General features: G+C 42.8%; 1 protein-coding gene across 1 annotated transcript in view; it reads left to right on the top strand.

Moving 5' to 3' along the window:
- The window catches only part of ANKRD10 (ankyrin repeat domain 10), a 32,260-nt gene extending 12,020 nt beyond the window's left edge, over positions 1–20,240 (top strand). Inside the window, exons 4-6 of the mRNA XM_055335672.1 lie at positions 6,983–7,218; positions 15,354–15,449; positions 18,643–20,240. Of these exons, the coding sequence (XP_055191647.1) occupies positions 6,983–7,218; positions 15,354–15,449; positions 18,643–19,118 (808 nt within the window). The 3' untranslated portion in view covers positions 19,119–20,240. The remainder of the gene's footprint in view (positions 1–6,982; positions 7,219–15,353; positions 15,450–18,642) is intronic.
- Positions 20,241–20,533: the final 293 nt, after the last annotated feature.

Below are 20,533 nucleotides of genomic sequence, written 5' to 3'. Positions count from 1 at the left end.
ACAACACCTTGAATAATCTAGATTCTGATAATTGTTTAATGACTGCTTTCAAATAGCCAATGATTTCCAGATCCAAATATCTTTTTCCTTTGCTAAATTATAGTGGGAACACATGAAGCATTTTACTGGACTCTATGAATGATGCTTTTATGTTTTAATGTATGCAAACATAATTGGGGTTCAGTTACAGTGTAAAACTATCCTCAGTAATGTTGACCTTGAAATGAAAACTTGGCACCAAATTTATTCAGGTAAATACTTGAAAAAATAGTTTCTTCCTCTTGTTACCTGAAGACTATATTTAAGAAAGTCTTCATAATTAAAGAGTTTGGATACCAAAGGGTTAAAAATACACGTTTTTCTTTTACTGAAGAAATTTTAGATGTTTGCTAATGTTGTCTGTACAAATGGACATTTAGTGATTTTTTTTTTTTATCTTTTTTTTTAACGATTCCATGTATTTGCTTATTTCCATCTAGGAATAGTTACTAATGTATTTGAGATACAGCATACCAAATTTTAAAGTAACCAGAATCGTGAGTGAATGGTTTTTAGTCCATACTGTTAAAGTTTTGATGAAAAATTGGCATATTTCGATTGGCTTCATGCTGAAAGCGGCTGGAGGTGATTGGAAAAGGCAGTGTTGTGGAGCTTCAGCTCCTGGTCAGGGCAGTCATGTGACAGTCGCTCACACTCAGTGACTGTGCCTTGCAGCCCACGTGTGTATATGTATTTGTAATCCAAATGTTGCCTGCGAATATGTGATCCCTTATTATTTCAGTGTCCTGTGTTCTGAACCATTGCCCGTTTTAAATCACAGAGAAGATTCTGAATCTGTAAAACCTACACGTGTCAATGTCTTACAGCTACGTAATTCGAATTGACTTGATTTTTTCAAGTAATCCTAGAAAGGGGGAGCATTCCATATAGAAACTGCTGAGACTGCCACAGGTGCTTCTCCGAAAACCTTACGGTTGTGGCATTGAATGCTCAGTATGGCTTCCTTTCTTCACACGAGGCATACTGTTGAGGTATTTGTTGCGGTGATTGGTTTTAATGCTAATCTAGGAATTCAGATATAGATTCTTTAGATTTGCATGCTTTGCTTACCCTAATTTAAGATATCTACCTTTTATTGTAACTAACAATAGTTAAGTTGAGATCAGAATTTTAACAGAACTATTATTTATATAAAAATTGTGGTTATCTCTTTATTGTCACATGGCATTAACAAAAAGAAAACATCTGAAGGTGATGTGACAACTCAGATTCTAAACATTGTCTCAGTTATTTCCTGATCCGTGGTTTTTCAAATTAAAAAACTGTTCCTACTAGAACGGCTTCTCATCTGTTGCAGGGGCGTGACACTGTAAGTGGAAAAATAGATGCAGGACTAGGTGGCCACAGAGTAAGCTTTTGTCTTCGAGTGCTTTTCAGTACAAGACACTTTAATACCTTCTTCAGAACTTTATGACAGATAATACGGTAACCCAGTGTTTACACTTTAGCTTCAGTGAAGCTTAAAAACAGAAGTTTCTTTGCCATTTATTGAGCAGAAAAAATAATTCACAGTGAGATTATTAGAAGTCTTCTGTATTTCCATATTCCTCTTTGGAAAGAATATTGGGGTCCCCCAGGAAGACATGGGTGGCCTGCTCGAGATCACTTTCACAGTCACCCTGAGTGTTATAGAAACTAGAATCCACAGGTGCCAGCACCAGCAGCAGTCCCAGCAGCCTAAAAATCTGATCCTGTCAGCTTTTTTTTTTTTTGAAGACCGTTTTTTTTTTTGAAAGTTCAACAGACTAGACCCAATTTTGAACATCCTGTTGATTGATGTCTAATTTTTAAGTCCTGCCCAGTTTCAAAGATTATTTTCATCTGGATATCAGAGCCAGTGAGCGGAGAGCTTTTAGAAATGACCTCATAGCACATCCACAGGGTTCTCATCTTCCGAAGTGGACAGAGGTGAATTTTGGGTCATGCATAGTCTGCATTCACCAATGTACATCACACTGAAGATGCTAAGTTTAAAAGTATACTTTTTTTTTTTAATTAGGCTAAACATAATATATATGCTGTCATTACTGCCCCAGTTTTCATGCAAAATAAGTTTTCAGAGTACTTTTGAATAATTTCTTTCAGATACTTTAAAACTTGGACTTTGGCCTAGTGTGTGGAGACTGCAGCTAAGATCGACATTTGTGCTGACACTATACCTAAGCTTGATGGGAGCACTGAGCATAGTGATCAAGGCCACGGACCAAAGGGTGAAACCTTGGCTCTCTAGAAAGTACTGTGCCAGGGGCACCTGGGTGGTGTAGCCCACTGAGTGACCCAACTCTTGCTTTCAGCTCAGGTTGTGACTCATGGGTCCTGAGATCAAGCCCCACATTGGGCTCTGTGCTCAGCAGGGGTTCTGCTTGGGGTTCTCTCCTTCTGCCCCTCCTGCACACTCTAAGATAAGTAAATCTTTACAAATAAATAAATAAACAGAAAAAGTGCCATGGCAGACCCAAAGCAGCGCTGGAATGGGGAACTGCCCTGCCCCCTGCCAGCCCGCGGTCACACCCCTGAGCTACTGCCACCGACCGGAAGGTAAGGGGGGAGCTTAGTGTTAATATCTATTTCAACTTGGAACACAAAAGTTTAAGGCTTAATAAGTTGATGGTATATTTTCACCAGGATTACTGTGTCAGCTCTTCAAACATCAAAATTGAAGCACACTCGAACAAGTAGGAAAAGCATGTGTGAAAAAAGGATTAAAAGACCTCAACCCCCTTTTGTCAGAAGTTCAGGTTTTAATACCGAGTCCACTTAATGATTCTTTTATTCTAGTCTTTGACTTGGAAACCCGCATGAGTTTGAGCTGCTCTGATACACTTGCAAGTCTCCTCTTATTAAACTATAAGAAAGGGGCTTGAGGAATCCAGACTTCTACAGATCATATTCACCTTGCTCTCAGTAAACATTCCCTGCTTGTGGGACCCAGGACATTCAGCAGAAAACACCCAAGTGGAGCGGAGACCATCACCATCTGTCTCACTCGTTTCCACGTGCTTTCGGGGCTAAAGTACACTATAGATGGTTGTCTTGGTATGTAATATTCTATGACGTAATGGGTTTGGTGACTTGTTAAAAGTTGTTTTTTTGAATTAAGTAGTAAATAAAGTTTCTGGAAAAACAGCTTTGAGGAACCTATGGACAGATAAGTTTCATAAAAATTGAGGACTAGGGACGCCTGGGTGTCTCAGTGGTTGAGCATGTGCTTTTGGCTCAGGTCATGATCCCGGAGTTCTGGGATCGAGTCCTGCATTAGGCTCCCTTCACCTATGTCTCTGCCTCTCTCTATGTGTCTCTCTCATGGATAAATAAAATCTTTTAAAAAATAAAATAAATGAAAAAACAAAAACAAAATAAATAAAAATTGAGTTAGTACCATCTACTCGTTACGTGTTATTCAGCAGACCCAATCTGCTGCTTGGTTTTTTATGACCCGTAAACTAAGAATGATGGTTACCCCCTTGAAGGGGTTGAACAAAAATCAAAAGAATAATTATTTTGTGACAAGCTAAAATTATATAAAATTCTCATTTTAGTGTCCACGAATGAAATTTCACCATAATGTAGCCATACTGTAGTGTTTACATGTTGTCCGAGATTGCTCTCAGGCTGAGAGGACGGACCTGAGTAGTTGTGAGCGGAAGTGTGACCTGGAGAGTCTGCAGTCCTTAGCATCCAGCCATTCATAGGGAAAGTGCCTGCTGCTGGGATAAGCACGCCCCATTGCACCCTTCCAGCCAGTTTCTGCATTGAACAGTTTTTGCATTGAGCATTCTGCTCCAGAGCAGCCACTTAGCCATTCTCTAGTGTATGCAGAGGAGAATTAGGGAGTGGATGTTTGGCAGGGTAGACAATGAAGGTACGTAAGTGGGGGGTGGGGGGGGAGGTCTTGTTGGTGAGTGCCAGAATCAGGTATTAAGAGATCTTCTGCTTGAGAAGAGGATAAATGCTGTTAAACCATGTTTTGTACATTCAGTCCTTAGTGACAAGAGAAGGAATGTATGGTTGACCCTTTAACAATGGGGGTCTGAGCTGTGTACCTCTATCCATACGTGGATTTTTTTATATATGTATATAAATATAGTACATACTATAGTTGTGATTTTTCTTTTCTCTAGCTGACTTTATTGTAAGCATAGAGTATATAATACATATAGCACACAGAATGTATGTTATTCTTTGTATTACCAGTAAAGCTGCTTCTGGATGACAGTAGGCTCTCAGTACTTAAGTTTTGGGGAGTGAGCAGTTACATGTGGTTTTGTGACTGCACAGGGGTTGGTACCCCCAGCCCATCATTGTTCAAGGGTCTGCTCAAGTCGAAATCTCCCATAGCTTCCTGGGGGCAGAGATAGTGTGTGTCCCCATTTCTGGTAACACTGTAGGAACAATGCCACAGTTATTAGCTCCCAGTTAATTCTTCCACAGCCACTATGTGTCCCAGATTCTGCCCCCACATCTTCTAGAATGTTTTGATCTCCCTTTTTGATCACTCTCACTTCTTGGCTTGTCCCGTCCTGCAAAGGTATGTGCAGAACCAGCACCTATTCAGCCTGGCCTGTGACCGTCCATCCTTGCTTGGGCTGTACTGGGGAGCAAGGGGTATGAGTTGAGGTCCTTCTCTTGTTTAGGTTCGAAGATGATACTTGATGCTCTATGGAAACATATAGTGCAGTTGTGTGTGTACATGGGTGGGGGAGCCCTCACTTGGCCTGTCTGTGGTTTCAGCACGCAGCCCAGGTCAAACACCTGTAGTCTCCAGAGCCTCCAGATGTTGGCACTGGTTTGTTGCTTATTTTTCTTTAAGATCTCTTTCCTTGGGAAAACAGTAAACTTGTTATTCTAATCCGAGTCCAGTCTGGCATGCTGTTTCTGGATGGAAAGTGAAGCATTGAGGGTATTTTGGAAATTCTCATCTTCCATGACTTGAGAATATTGGCTGCTCCTTAAACTTCTGTGTTGTCCTCGGTGACCTTTATGACCGCAGATGCCGTTTAAACCGTGTGTGCTGCTCATCATCCTTCTCTGATCTACCAAAGACTTCTGTTCCCTGTCAGCTTAGTTCTGTGTCCTCTGCTTTCCGAGACCAACTCTGTATTTCTGTATGAAGTGATCATTTTATAAACTGTGTGTGTGTTCCAGGTCTTCATGTTTCCAAATTTTGAAGAATTAGATTTTTTTTTTCATGTGGCTACCTATTACCCTGTCCACATTCTTGATAGAGTAGATCATTCTGGACAGCTACCCTTGCGGGTAGCCCCTGAAAGCTCATCCAGTCAAAAACTTAGTTTAGTGTTGGCATATCAATAGCATGATGATTTCAGAAACTGTAAGTGTATGGTCATTTTAAATGTATGTAATTAATATAATTCACTCTGCCCAAACGTTGACATTTCCTTTCCATTTGATTTATACAGCACAATAAAAATAAGGCCCAGTTGTAGAAGAATACTCCTCCAAATTCATAGCCGTGAAATCAGAATGTCAGTCCTCATTAGTTCTGCACACAATTGCCTTATATTTTTAAAAAAATATTGTTGGTTTCTGGGATTCTCAAGTCTGGTTTCTTTTATATCTGCTCAAACTGAGTTTGGGCTTTCACCTTTCTTTCTTTGGAATATGTAATATTTATTTGTCTCACGCTTTAAAGAGCAGAGACAAGTTTAGCAATTATCCACAAATAACACAGATTTTTCATTTCTGAGGATAGAGCTTTATGAGTGTGCGGGCTAGAGCTGGGAGTATATGGCTTACTGTTGTCTTCACAGGAAATCCCTGTGTCCCCCTAATGTGTGGTTTTTACTCCTGAAGTGGCTTTTGCATTAACATCGCCCTGGGAAGCAAGCGTCACATGTTGTGCATTGGTTATCGGTGACGCTGTAAGGCCTGTGTTGGTCGTGCCTGTGGCCTCGTGGCAGCGCAGGCACAAGAGCCAGCCCCTATCTGGTGCTTGTGTTCTCAGTGTATCAGCCTGTCTGTCTCTTTCACTGGTTTGCAGACTGACTTCACAGGGCAGGCTATTTTTTCTGGTCGTTCAGGGGAATTTCAACAGGGAGTCACTTGTGTTCCTTTAATATTTCCTAATTGAGTTGTATGGTGGTTCTTTCATATTCGTGTGGTTGGAATACTTCACCTTCTGCTGGCATTTCCTGCCGTAGGAGACCCCAACCATCACCTGTTAGAGTGGCCGGCTATCATGGGGTACTGGGCCCCCAGGGCCCTGTCAGGAGGCTCTGCTCAAGTAACATCTGTGCAGATGCTCTAAAAAGCCAGGGTGTCCAACCACTCGCTGCAGGCTTTCCTGAGGGACAGCACACAACATAACATAGACACACACACACACACACACACACACACACACACTGAGTTGTTCAGCCTTCCAGCCCGATGATCACTTATCTTCATGTCAGGGCATCCTAAACTTCCACTTACAGTGTCACGTGTTAGCACAAATCTGGCTTATCGGTGCGCTGCTTCTAGGAAGCCGATTGTCATGAATGCCATGGACAATTTCAGTACATGTTTGTTTGTTATGATTTTACTCAAGCTAAAGGAATGGATTATTACAATTATGCAGATAATATAGACCTCAGTTTCGGGTTAAGTCTGAAGTTGGTGTAAACTTAGGTTCTTCAGACTCACCTAAAAAATGATTTTGAGAAGTTAAACAGGAAGATTCCTTTTTTAAAGTTTAGTGTGTTGATTTTAAATGCCTATTGCCCGAATCTTGCTTAGTAATGAGATGTGCGTAAGAGCACAGTTAGTTATGCAGCCAGGATGAGGAGCTCCCCTGTAAGGGAGACCTGCTGTAAATCTGTATTCTCTTGCCATCCCCTTGAGATAGTCAGTCAGGTCAGCAGGAGCAGAGAGCAGGCGAGGATGCCGGCGGGGTGTAATTCTGTGTTTTTGTGTCATACAGCCTGAGAAATGCCAGTGGCCTGACGGCAGCAGACATTGCTCAAACCCAGGGTTTCCAAGAGTGCACCCAGTTTCTCTTGAACCTGCAGAATTGTCACCTGAGCCGTTTCTATGATAATGGCACCATAAATGGGGGCCATCAGAATATATTCCCTAATCACACTAGTGTTGGCGCAAATCGCAAGAGATGCTTGGAAGATCCAGAGCCCTTTGGAGTAAAGAAGGCTAGAACTGAAGGTGAGACACCTTTGTGGGCAGGAGGGGGGCGGACTCTGCTCCTTTCTGTAACGTGTGCTCTCTTTTACGGCTGGAGGCGCCTTCGAGATGAGACCGTCATTTGGGTACTGTGCCGGAGGATCCTGGTGCAGTGGTGGTGGCACTTTCCCCGTATGGCCACTTGGAAGATGGGCCCTTTAACAAAAGGGGAGCGGCCAGGAGGGCCGTGTTGACAGCTCAGATGGAAATGTGTGTATATAACTGCACACCCAGGTTTTCTGCCATGAAGTAGGAAGATTTTTCTCTTTTTCTTGTACCTGCTTGAAATATAATTATTAAAAAATTCTGCCACTGTGCCTGATTTTTGTTTGTTTCCTGTGAATGTTCCCGAGCTTATGAATAATAACATTGCTGGTCTGGTAGCAAAACACAGTTTCACGTCTGGGCAGGGAGAGGTTGGCCGCGCTGCTCCACATGCACTGTGCTCTGGCCTCAGCTGGTCTCCACACCCACAGTATAGCGTGTGTGTCACAGCGAGACCTGGGGTGTCCATGTGATGTGAGGATAAATCTCGAAGGTAAGTTATTGATAAGTATTTTCCCACCTTATCTTCAGATAACTTCGGAGTTTGCAAAACAGGGTCACCTAGTCAGATGGAAACACACCTCCCCTTTGTGTAGAGAAAAAATACACCTGCATGTAAGATACCTCCTGAGACGAAGTAATCCCTTCATGAGAACACAGAGCATACGTAGACCGGGGCACTGAGAGGAGGTGGGAGTGAGATCACAAGCGCAGACAGGATTTGCTGAGCATAAGTACAAAGTTGTGCCCTTGGCTACACAAGGATAGCATGAGGAAAAGCTGAGCAGCTGGAGGTTTCAGGTGACCACACTTCATGGGGGTCGGTACATACATCATGGGGGTCAGCATTATCCTCTTTCCAGTGCTGTACCTTTTCAGTTTAACATTTGCATCCAGATGAAAATGGGTTCTTGTTACTATAAAGGTGATAGAATTGTGTTACCTACTTTTTAAAATACTATGTCACTATAAAAACTTGTGACTTTTTTGTAGGAATGAATGTATGAAGTCAAACGTAGTATAGTTTACCAAATTTATACCTTTATAAATCGTATAATGGTGTGTGCTAGAATGATCATAAGCACAAACCGCGTGAAGGTATATCTGTCCTTCAGAAGGGGTGTCCTTGATGGTGAAGTACTGTTCAGCAACGTCAGTTATTCATACCATGTTCCAATATATTTCTTTCTAATGTGTTTTAAAAGCCCTTTAAGAGCATCTACTTTTTAAAAATAGTGTCTTTTCATCCATTTGGCACCTGGTTTAATCTGGAATCTTCCCTGTGCCTTCATGTAGGAATCCTGCATGTGACCATGTCCACATGTGTTACAGCATAGATCTTAAATTCTTACCTGGTAGTGTAGGAAGGACAGAAGTGTACCAAAGAGGTTTTAAAACCAGTCTCTAAGGTTTCAGTTCAGTCGGGTTGACCAGTATCTCAGTGTTGAAGTGTCCAAAAAAGACTTCCCAAGGATTCCTCAAACTTGAATTTAAGTTTCTCAACCTTATTACTACATAGATTGGGCTTGAAGAATCCTACAGGTAGGTAGGGGTTGAGGGGATTTTACTCCCTCCAGACAAGGACTCCTTTTGGTTGACCAGCATGAGAGGGATATTTTGCCCATGAAACTTCTGTGCAGCTTTCCCAAATGGCCTGTTCCCACTGCTCAGCCTGGCGCCAGGTCAGAAGAGGAGGCAGCCAGAGCCTGGTGTTAAAAGTCCCGCAGTCCCAAGGCTCACTCGCTCTGTCCACATGCAGAGCCTGTAGGAGAAATCCGGTCTCCTCACCGGAGGTGGTGACCGCATGGTCCCTGGAGCATGCGTGCGTGTGTGTCAGTTAATATTTGTGAGCACAGACAGGTGCCCACCGCTGCCTGGCTCCTTCCCTCTGGGGGAAAGCAAGTGTTTTCCATTTTACCATTACATACTTAGGCCATGAGTGGGGGTTGGGGCAGTCACCTCTTAATCAGGATTTTCCCCAGCTGCCTTGAGTTTTTTGAAGGAAGCTGTGTCTGCCTGTTACTTGCATTCTTGGATAGGGTTCTAGTATGCATTTCAAGACCTGCTGCTAGTGCACCTTCACTTAATTTCTGGCATCTCATTTTGACTTGCTATTTAAATGTGTGAGTCTAAGTTTTTGCTAATTCTGAATTACTCATTTTGTAGGTAAGTTTTTGGTTCTCATGCCAGAGTATTTTTTTCCTGATACATGCATATAAAATACTTTTGAATAACTTCACACATGAAAGTACTTAAAAGAGTTTAAAATTGTCTCTCCCTTCCTCCCCAGTACAAGGTGTCAGGAATCCTGTCTGAGCTGTATCACTGCATGGCTTGGACCTTAATAATGAAAATCTAGCCTGTCTCTGTACAGCTTAAAATGTCACACTAGTGTTTTTAGTGTGCAATTTATGTTCACAAAAGCAGTTCTTTCCAGAAGTTTTTCTGGCTAAGCCAACTTTTTAAGGTGTGTCTTGTGAAATTTATTTTTTAACTTTTTTTACATTGGAATCCTGAGTCTGAAAGTTTTCTGCTCTTCACAGAAAGTAGCCTCTGTCTCTGCTTTCAGTAAACTATTTTCAAATATTTTAAGATAATTGGCATGATTTTCCCTTGGAAAAGAGCTCAGCTTCACTCTGTACTGCTGGGCTGGAGGCTGCCCTGTGGGAGAAGGCTGTACCACAAGTGTGGTCCAGCTTGAAAGGCCCTTGTGCCACCATTCACAACAGTGTCCTATCCGCTCCTGCCAGAGCAGACCTAGTCTGTGGCCGTGAACTCAAGCATCAAGTAAAATCCAGATGTTACTTAAGCGGTTGATTTTGATTAAAAATGATTTGGCATAAAATGGGGTTTTGTTCATCTGGCCCCCTCTCCACCCCACGTATCAACCGTTTGCTCGAATCGGAATGACACGTCTCTGGGTGATGGCTGTTCTGTGATGGTTCAGGTGTGAGTCACAGTGCAGTTACTTGTATGTCTGTGGTCCTTGGAAACTCGTCCAAATTACCAGGGAAGATGAGGGAGGAACGCCGGTCCCATCCGTGAGATAGAGCTCACTCGTGTAACCAGGAATTGTCTCGGGGGCAGCCCCAGAGTTTTGAGTGGGGAGAGGTAGTGTGAGCTACAGGCTGAGCCAGAGACCTAGTTTGTCATTGGAAACAGTTGCTGTAGGGAAGCAGGCTGTGTTGTCACCAGGGCTCTTGTTAGATTGATGTCACGGTTTTCTTACTCATGTAGGTGTATTAGTGATATTAGAGACTCCTACATAATGCATAGGTATTTAATTCCTAAAAACACCTTTTAGGAAAGCTGTCTGCAGCATGACTCAGTTTGAAATTAGCAGTGAGGCGTTTCTCAGCACACTTTTCCCTAGAATGAACTTCTTGTTAAAGAATCTCCACTTTCTATACTGCACTATCGGTCCTGACCACCCTTGACCTAGGAGGAGGGAGACTCCTGTTAACTGATACATCGAAGTAGAGAATGAGATTCAGGAAATCCAGGGCCTCCCAGCAGTAAGTGTCTAATTTAGTTCCTTCTAGTTTAATTTCGTGTGTTACAGACACGTGACTTTGACTTTGGGTACAGTAAATGGTTTTAACTATCCAGATTAAGAGGACACTGCATGGGAATAACATTGCTTTGTCTCAGTCCCTGAAGATTTAGCACCATGTTACTCTGAATGAATCACACTTAAGAACGAAGCACTTTATTCAATTTCCACTGTTGGCTTGGTTTCAAACTTGAGCCTCATCTGTCCTCAGCAGTGTCACAGCTGTGGTGGGAGTCAGCCATCCTCTGCCCCTCCCCTTTTGTGTCTCCAGAACAGAACAATGGCTGCTGCTCTGTGCCCTTGGCATTCCCAGTGCCCCACCCACAGGCCTGCTGCACTTGGGCCGTGGCCTGAGTTCAAGTCCTATGAAAGGTCACCTCATGGTAGAAACCACCTTCACTCTGGCCTTAGGTACTGCTTTGATTTTAATAGAATCTTTAAAAAGTGATTTGGGTAAAATGTGCTTTATAAGTGGAGTAAAGAATAGTTCTAATTAAGTCCAGTGGGAAGCCACCAGGAGGCATTTCCTTCCCGGCTCTTTTAGAGGGGAACGGAGGACTTCCCCGGTGGTCAGCATACTTGGGGCCCCTGGCCACCTCCCTCCAGGGTTGTGGTTAGCACTTGCGACCCTCTCCCCCCGCCCCCCCGCCACCACCACCACACTGGCACACTAAAGATGAACAAAGGAAGGGGATGACTAATCCATGTCAGGAGCCCAGCCCCACTGAAGTCCATCATGTGAACCTGCTGGCAGTGTGTGCGCATCAGATGGCTTCTGTGCACAATGTGTGGGGGTTAGCACCGTGCTAGCCAGCTGGCCCACTTATATCTTACACTTATGTGACCGCATAGATTGACTTTTGCCTTTTAAGAGAGTTCTCTGCCTTGTTAAGCCCGATGAAGCATTTTTCATAGGCACTAGGTAAAATTTTAGGTGTCCTTGGCAATTTGAAATCTTGTTTTGGGAGCACTTGGCTGGCTCAGTCGGCAGAGCCTACAACCCTTCATCACCAGGTCGTGAGTTCAAGCCCCACATTGGGTGTAAGATTCACTTTTAAAAAGTAAATGTTTTTGTATAGATGTTCTGCATGTCAGCACAAGTGGCATGCCCATTGTACAGTAAGTGTGTACCTTCCTGATGGCACAGCCTCTGTAATGTGTCATCTGGCTTCCAGAAGTGAAGTCCTACCTCTCCCATGTCTTCGGACTACTTGGTCTTAAAATAAAATATGCAGTTTTAGAATCTTGCTAAAAATTGGTTTTAAGGATCTTAGATGAAAGTACAAATGCAGATTTCTGTGTTCAGACAGTGGTCACACTTGGTTGCAACATTGCCTCTGTAGGAAGGAAGCTGGGAGGGTTTATTTTGAGCCTGTCCCAGGCAGTTTTCTGTCATACATATTCAGCATCTAATGTGTTCTAGAATCTCATCTCCTCAACAAATGCCTGCTTTGGCCAAGTAAAAGGTAAGCACATTTTTTAACAAAATGTTCTGTGATTTTTCGTTTTAGCTAAAATAAGTTTTCCTTTTAACAATAGGAAGATGGGAAGGGAAGGTGCTTCTTTTCCAGAGTGTAAATGGTATCAAAATTGGTAACTTGGAAAGAAGACATTTGTTTTTCTGGACTGTGAGATCACCTTTCTCAGATGCAGTGTGGAATATTTCAGTGGTTCCTTTGGCAAAGATGTATGGGTATGTGTGGGAGAAAGGTTGGATCCAATGTTCTTAAAATTCTCAGAGGCCAATATTAATCTCATGGTTATTAAAAAGTAAATTGGCACCTTTAATACCTCCATCTGGATAATTAAGTACTCCCTATTTACAGGTGCTAAAATTACACAAGGTTCTGGGGCTGCCAGATTATGGCCAAGGAGTCAAAAACTTCTACAGATATCTTTTTTTTTTTAAGGTTTTTATTTTATTTTATTCATGAGAGACACTGAAGCAGAGACACAGAGGGAGAAACAGGCTCCTCACAGGGAGCCCGATGCAGGACTCCATCCCTAGAACCTGGGATCAAACAACGCTGAGCCACCCAGGTGTCCCCCTTTGCAGATCTTTTAGGGCAACAATGCACTACAAAGATGGCCTATCTCTAGAGAAAGAAAATGCTGGGCTGACCACGTTGGCATATGCCTCCCACGTTAAAGAGATTCCTGACTACTAATATAAAGCCTTCAGTCTCTTTCTTCTTTATCCTGTTCTGTTAATGAGGAACTACCAGCATTAACGACCATCTATGAGATGGAGAGGTCTGGGTTAGTTCCTGGTGCGCTGCATGGGTCTCCTGAAGGGAGTCATTCACGCTATAAGACAACAGCCTTGTGCCCTGGCTCCTCTGATGGCTCCAAAGTCCTTGGTCACCAGCTCTTCTGGCCACCTAGTGGCAGGTCTGCCCTCGTTTCCAGTCCACTTTGTAGGCAGACTTAGCTGGAGGTGATCCTCCTGATTTTATTGCTGATTATTCTAGTTACTCAGCTTTTGTCTGCTTTCTGTGTTTGTACATTTTCAGGCTAGAGAGAGGGCTTCATCTGTGGACATGGGCACACTTCTAGGCACTGGGCTTAGGGGATGAGAATATAAATTCCTCTGCTCTCATGAAGCACTTTTTTATTTGTCCTCTTTTTGGTGTTTTTTAACCTTTACTTTTCAGAGATGTGAAGTTGCACATTAGCCTAGTTGTCACCTTCTCCGAGGAACACTGGCATCTTACAAGTATGAAATCTGAAAGCTGTGTTGTATCCCAGTGGAGTGAGTCTCCCTTTCTGTTCACGGACGCACCTGTGGCTTTGCCATGCTAGTGTGCCACTTCTCCGCAAACTACCCGATTACCTGCCTGGCTTACCAGGCAGAGGAGAAAAAGGAAGAGAACCTGACCCCATGCTGACTGAGGCACCTCATCTCTGAAATGACTGGGCTTTCTCTGAAGATGATGAGGACTTTGTCAGCTGGCACCCAGAGTGCTCCCTCCCACCCCTCCTTACAGCGGCCTATTTGCCACGACTCATTGAAAGTACATGGTTCACAGTGAAGCTAGCGCCTTGCCCGTCACTGATGTGGGGCCTGTGGAGGAATCAGGAGAGCTCTGAGAGGGAGAGACTGAAATCCATTGCTTAATGCCTCTGGCTTAAAAGCACCTGTCTTGTAGAGTGCTTTTGGCCTGGTACCTGTGCAGACCAGCTACATGAATCACACCAGCCTGTTTCTGTTTCTCCCACATACTAATCCAGAATTTGTGCTTCTCTTTCATTAAGACCATACATTATTAGCTTTGGTCTCAGTAGTTTGGGGTGAGGCTTAGTAATAGTCTGGAGCTGGCACACTCATTCCTCTTACGTATATCGAAAATAACTCGTGCCTCTAAAATTAGAAGTAATTAAAGCTGCAGAGTTCATGTCTGTTTTTAAATGTTTATTGGAAAGATATAGCACTGAAAGTTGTTATTTGTGTTCTATATATCCCTTGACCCAGAAATAATTCTCAGTATTTATCTGAGCTGAGTAAAGAACCGGAAATGTACAGAAAGGTGTGTTTATAAGAATGTTGATTATAATATTCATGATGGGAAAGAAAAGCCAGACCGTGGTGGGGAGTTTTGTGGGGGTAAGTTATAATGCAGCCATACGGTGGATTATTAGTCAACTTAAAAGATTCTTTTGAACTTAGCTGACACGCTGCATTCATGCCATGGTAGATGAAGAAAAGCAAGACATGGACATGATGTGGGAGTCCATTTTTGTGATAGCGTATGCTTATTAAAACTAGAAAGCTCTGTGTCAAGTGGGAGTGGCTGCTCGGAGAAGGGGAGATTCCTAAGAAAAGTGCACAGGGTCATGTTTCCACACAGCGAATGTGATTCTTGCAGGAAGGATTAAATGTGCATGTTTGCTTTTCTGTAACATTCATAAAAAATGATCATATTTTGAGGAATGTGAAAATACAACCTCAACTCTAAAGACCTCAGAACGAAGACTTTAATGCTTGTTTCCAGAGTTATCATCCCTTGGTACACGGGCCTGCACCTCTCCAGGACAGCATTGAGTCTTGGCTTTTACCTTATTTTCTGCTACTGAAGTTAGTGTTTTTTTTTTAATTTGAGGATAGTTTTAATGGTATTCATGTAATTCAGGAATTGTATTATTATTTCTTTACGAGAAACAACTGAAGGAACATTTGGGCGCATAACAGAGTACTCTGAACCTAAAATCATATTTAGAAACCTCTCTGGGTTGTCTGTGTTATTTTGTCCAAGGAACAACCATAAAGGAGAATTTGTGCCATCAAGTATAAGTGTCCAAAATCCCATGACTTCTCATTGAAACTGCACGCTTCAGGAAGTATGTTTTATTGTGGAAAGTATGTTTTCTGGGAGTGTACTTAATGTGTTAGTAATCTGATTATTAAGGTGTCTTGATGGTTCAGGAGCATTAGTTGCTCCTGAGGAGAAAGGAGTGACAATCGGCTGTCTTAAAAGCTTGTGGGTGCCGGGGTCTAAACTTGCCTTTGTGTTCTATGCAGCTCAGAGTCTGGGTCCCTGCATGCCGCTGGGGAACAGCGATGTGGAAGATGAAGCTGACAAAATGCTGGTCGACAGAGAGTTTGCTGCTGTCACAGGTGGGAGTGGACAGTTCTCTGTTAGCCACGGCAGCCCCATGGTCGAAGACGCCAAACGGCAGGAGGGGGGTTCTGTTGGACCCAAAGAAATAGAAATATATACTGTTTCGGCAATGCAGACCCCTTGTCGTTGCAAGAACCAGTATGCGTATTATTTCTAACATAAGCTCTCCCGACGTTTGCACTGCTGTCGGCGTTTTAAAGAATGTCATACTACGGTTTGCATATCGTGGGCAAGTTTGTAGATACAGTGATATGTGTTTTGGGTGTATTCTATAAATATGAAAAGTTGAAGTGCAATCTTCCTATTTTGGTTTGAAGCTTCTGCTTAACGTGCCTTGTTTAATTTCAATGAGGTTTCGCATGCTTACTTTTCTGACATGTGACCTTTGGGTGAATACACCAGAGAGACCTCTCCTGCTGGGAGTTCCAGCGTGGCGCGCAGCAAGAAGGATGACTTGCTGCAGGCCCGGAGGACTGGGGAGTGCTGTAGTCCTGACACGTGGCCAGTCTCGTCTGCGTGGAGCCTCTCGCACGCCCTCCCGGTCTCTGTGGTTTCTGAGGCATCGGCTCCGAGTCTGGCCGAACGCGGAGCACCGCGTCTCACGAGACACGTTTTACATGCTCGAAGTGTTCATATACTCAAACAGCTGGTAGTCATCTTCAGTGTTGAAAGTCAAAGGCTCTGTTTCTCTTAGCGTTTAGAATCTCTGAAGACTTTTCCTTTCAGTTAACACTTTTCTCTGTCATTCTTTTCTTTAGGTGACCGCGAAAACATCTTAGCCATTTTCTTACTGTGTTAATATATATAGAAATAGGTACTGGGTTTTTTTAAGGTTTTATTATAATGTCTCTATGCTAAATTCTTCACTGGGATAAGAGATTATGCGTCATGTTTCCCAGACATACATGAAAAAATCATTCTGTTTACTAAAATGAAAGGAAAATGTGTACATCTTTCTAGAAGCTACAGGGTTGTTACAGGTGGAGTTGTCTTTTTGCCAAATAATTCAATGGTAGGTTTTCTAAGGGAAATTCTGATTAGATAGTACATTTAAAGATTTTGGCTAAAGACCAGTGATAAAACTCAAAGCTTTTCAAAAATACACGACATTGCTACCTGCTTTTAAAAAGGCAGAAGTAATCATTCTTTAATCTTCAAGCATTCCCTGTGTTTTCAGGCTAAATTTAATAGTGAGCTTGGACATCACATTGAAAAGGCCACACTTTTATTTCAAGCCCAGCTCATCCTGTATAAGAGGTACCACATTTCCTGTCACGTCATGTACAATACTGTCCGCCTGTGTGCAAAAAATGTGCTAAACTCCTGGGGGCAGGTGGTGCACAGGAGCATGGGCCCTGCCGGCACCTGGGGCCAGGAATGAGGATGGTGCTGGAGGCAGCCGGCAGGTCGCAGTCCCAGCCAGGTGGGGTCATGGCATAGCCAGTCTCTAGGATGCCCGCCATTCTCATGCTCAGTCTTATTAAATTTTTCCATAACAACATGAGGTTATCAAATAGCCTTGATTTTGAGATTACGTAACAACACTAGCTCACACCCCTGAGCACTAATGAGCACTAATGAGAAACCACACTCACACAAACACACACAGTGAAAGCGAAATGGAAACGGAGTCTAGGTAACTCCGGTTCCTGAGGCCATGCTCCTGGACCTTTCCAGGTCCAATCCTCTGGGAATGTCATTTCCATGTCTATTAATAGTATATGATTATTTGTCTTAATAACTGTCAAAGTTGCCATCACAGTTATGAATTTTACCACCCAGGATACATTGTTGATGCTTTATTTTTGAGAAAAAATTGATATACGTGTTTCTTTTCTATTCTGCTTCATGTTTGGTTCTTGAACTACTTGTTCTCGAGCCTTGAATTTTAACTCAATAGAAGAGCTGTCCTTTAATTTGGAAAAAAAAATAATCCCTTATCCTCTGAAGAATTTATAGCAGCTATTAAACTATGATTATCACTTAAGTTGACAGAAAAATGGATGATTAATGGAATGTGTAGAAGGTGTTTTTGTTCATTGAACAAGCCGTGATTTTTTGTTGGCAGGAAGATTTGCGGGACACACAGAAACCTATGTCCAAGTGCAAATCAGAGGCACATAGATGGTGACGCGGAAAGTAAGCCCTTCCGGGGGAGGGCCACACTGTGTGTCAGGGTGATTGGGGTGCAGAAACATGTCCTCATTTCATCAGTCGTGGGACTCCCTCTTCCGTATTTAATATCATACCTTGCTTTAACAGCGCAGAACATGAGATAAAATTCCGTATTACCAAGCAAGACATAATTCTCAATCATCCTTTGTACTGTTGTGTGAATTCCTGTGAACATGAATAGTGAACCCCAAGTTTCCTTATACAGAAAGATACCTTGTGATCGCTGTCTCCATGGGCCCAGGTGTGTTGTGATCACCCCTTTCTTCCCCCCATAAGACATCCTCCTCTTGACGGATGTCCACATAACACAGATTAAACAAGCAACATTTTTCCAACATAAGTGATTTTTAATGTAGCCTAATCAGGTGCGCCTCGGACATCGTAGTCACTGTCCTTGCAAACTCAGAAGACTGTCCCAGAGCTGGTGCCATTGTGCTGCTGGCCCCAGGCGGCCCGCGTGAGAAGGCATAGGGCTCCCAGCCGGGCCGCACGAATGCCGCTAAAAGCTGAACTTCGGCGTCCACGTGCCTCCCCGGACCCCGCGTCAGGGGCTACCTATCCTTCTCCCTTTTCTTAAGAGCTGGAGAGGTGTGGGGTTTTTTATCTTAACTCTATGGAAGACCTCACACTTTGTTCTGCTGGACTTTTTCATGGGTGATTTTTAAAACTTCTTCCTGAACATAGTCTTAAGAGGAGAGCACTTTTTTGCTCTTCAGTTTTTTCTGACAGCTTTCTGGGACTGTTGGTATTTTTCACGCCGCATAGTTGTCAGCTTAGGTGCTCCTGAAAGTCATAAATGTTTCCTGTCTTACGGGGCAAATGCTGCTGTTGGGTTCTATTTTTAAATCTGCCTATGCACAGTTTTTTACTTCCAGAAAAGGAACTGGTTTGCTTAAAAAAACAAAAAACAAGAGAAGCTAAATAAATCCTTTAAAATTGTAGCAGCGATGAAACATTAGTCTCTCTTCCCCCTCTGGTTCTGAATTTTGGTGACAGGTGTATTTCTTAATGCAGATATGAAAAACAGTAGCTCCATGTCGGATACACTGACAAATGGATGTGTCATCAGTGGACATTTGGACTTCCCCTCTGCGACACAGCTCAATGCAACGGAGAGCCCGAATGACCAGTGCTTATCAGAATCTAATGGAATTAGCAATGGATTAGTTCCAGGACGGCCTTTTCCAAGTAGCCAGGGTTCTGTTTGTGTTAACGGTACCGAGGAACCAGAAAAGACCATGAGTGCTAACGCCGAGATGTGCGGCTCTCTGCACCTGAATGGGAGCCCCAGTAGCTGCGTAGCTAGTAGACCTTCCTGGGTGGAGGACATTGAGGAGAATCTGCACTACGGGCATTACCATGGGTTTGGGGACACTGCTGAAAGCATCCCTGAGCTTCATAGTGTGGTGGAGCAGCCCAGCTCCGTCAAAGGCATAGAGAGACATGGCAGTGCCATCCTGGGGGCCATGCACCTCTACCATGGCTCGTAGAGATGGATGGCCTGGCTGGGTCTGGACACACTCCTCCCTCCTGTAGCCAACTCAGAATACTCATGTAGCATCAATTTGAGGGAATGCCACAACTTGTACTACTTTTTTTATACTTAAGCTTTCTGGAAAAGTAAGCTTTTATTTGAAAAGTTCCTTGAGAGTCCTGTGGTATGCACAAGTAGGGCTGTTCCTGCACAGGTGTTTCTTCTATGAGATGGCGAGCCTCTTTCCAAATTCTTTTGGCTGCCAGCTTCAGTGTTCTCTTTAGAATACCATCACCACAAAATGTCGTTTCTCCTTTTGTCAAGTAGAATTGCATCAGATAAAGATAAATTAGAGGCAGTAAGCGAGGTGCCTGCAGATTCAACTCCTTGCACGTAGTCATTTTGAAAAGCTTGCTTTTACTTTGTCCTGTAGGCTTTATGACAGAAGACAGCTATCTCCCTATGCAAAGTATAGCCTTACAAAGATTTCTTGACAAAAAGAACATTTGTCTTTTTCAAAATCTTTTCATTGACACTTTGCAACTTGCTGTGCAGTGAAGTCTTATCTCCCGGCCCACATGATGGTGTGGGGGTACAAGTGGCCCCTGGAATGATGTAGCTCCCCGCCCTGGGTTTCATTGAAAACATATGCCACCTGGGACTGACTTCCAGCTTGTCGTGATTTTATTCCACATTTCTTGCTTTGTCTCTACGGTTTTTACCACAGATAATGGTTTCCCTTATATGTAGTGGAAATTACTACTTGTAGGAACTATTGGGTCAGAATATTTAACTGACTATTTTGACTTATATTTTCTTCTTTTCCTTGTTTTTGTTTTTTGGGGTTTTCTGCTTTAAAATGTATACCACTATGTATATCCAGTCCACTGAGAGAATTTTGGATCTCTCTTAATAAAACTGCACTAAGTTTATGATTTTATAGAAATTAGCTTTTGTTTAGGCAACTAGTGGTTACACTGTGCAAATATTGTAATGAATTTTTACTTTTCTGATTTTTGTAATAAAAATTGGTGAAGATAGAGAAAATGTCAAATGAACAAGCCAATGTTCTGAGTGCTACTAACATGTGTTTTTAAACTGTACTTTACAAATTGAATTAAAAAAGTCTCACACTCGATTTGTGCCCAGGCTGTGCTTTCTTTCCAGGATAGGAGGTAGGAGTGTCCATGCAGGGGCAGGAAGGGAGGTACAAGTGGAGTATTGCCTGTTATTTTACTTGTAAGATTTTACTTTACTCCTCTGATCCTGCCCCTGTTATTTATTTATTTATTTATTTATTTATTTATTTATTTATTTATGATACAGAGAGGCAGAGACACAGGCACTGCCCCTGTAATTTCTGGTCACTTTTGATTTATTAATATACATACTCTAGTCCTATGGATACTTTTCTCTTGGGGGGTATAAACT

The sequence above is a fragment of the Nyctereutes procyonoides genome, unplaced genomic scaffold (genome assembly GCF_905146905.1).
Source record: "Nyctereutes procyonoides isolate TBG_1078 unplaced genomic scaffold, NYPRO_anot_genome, whole genome shotgun sequence".
Classification (NCBI taxonomy): Eukaryota; Metazoa; Chordata; class Mammalia; order Carnivora; family Canidae; genus Nyctereutes; species Nyctereutes procyonoides.
Note: the sequence above shows the minus strand (reverse complement) of the source record. Positions and strands in the feature narration are given on the sequence as shown.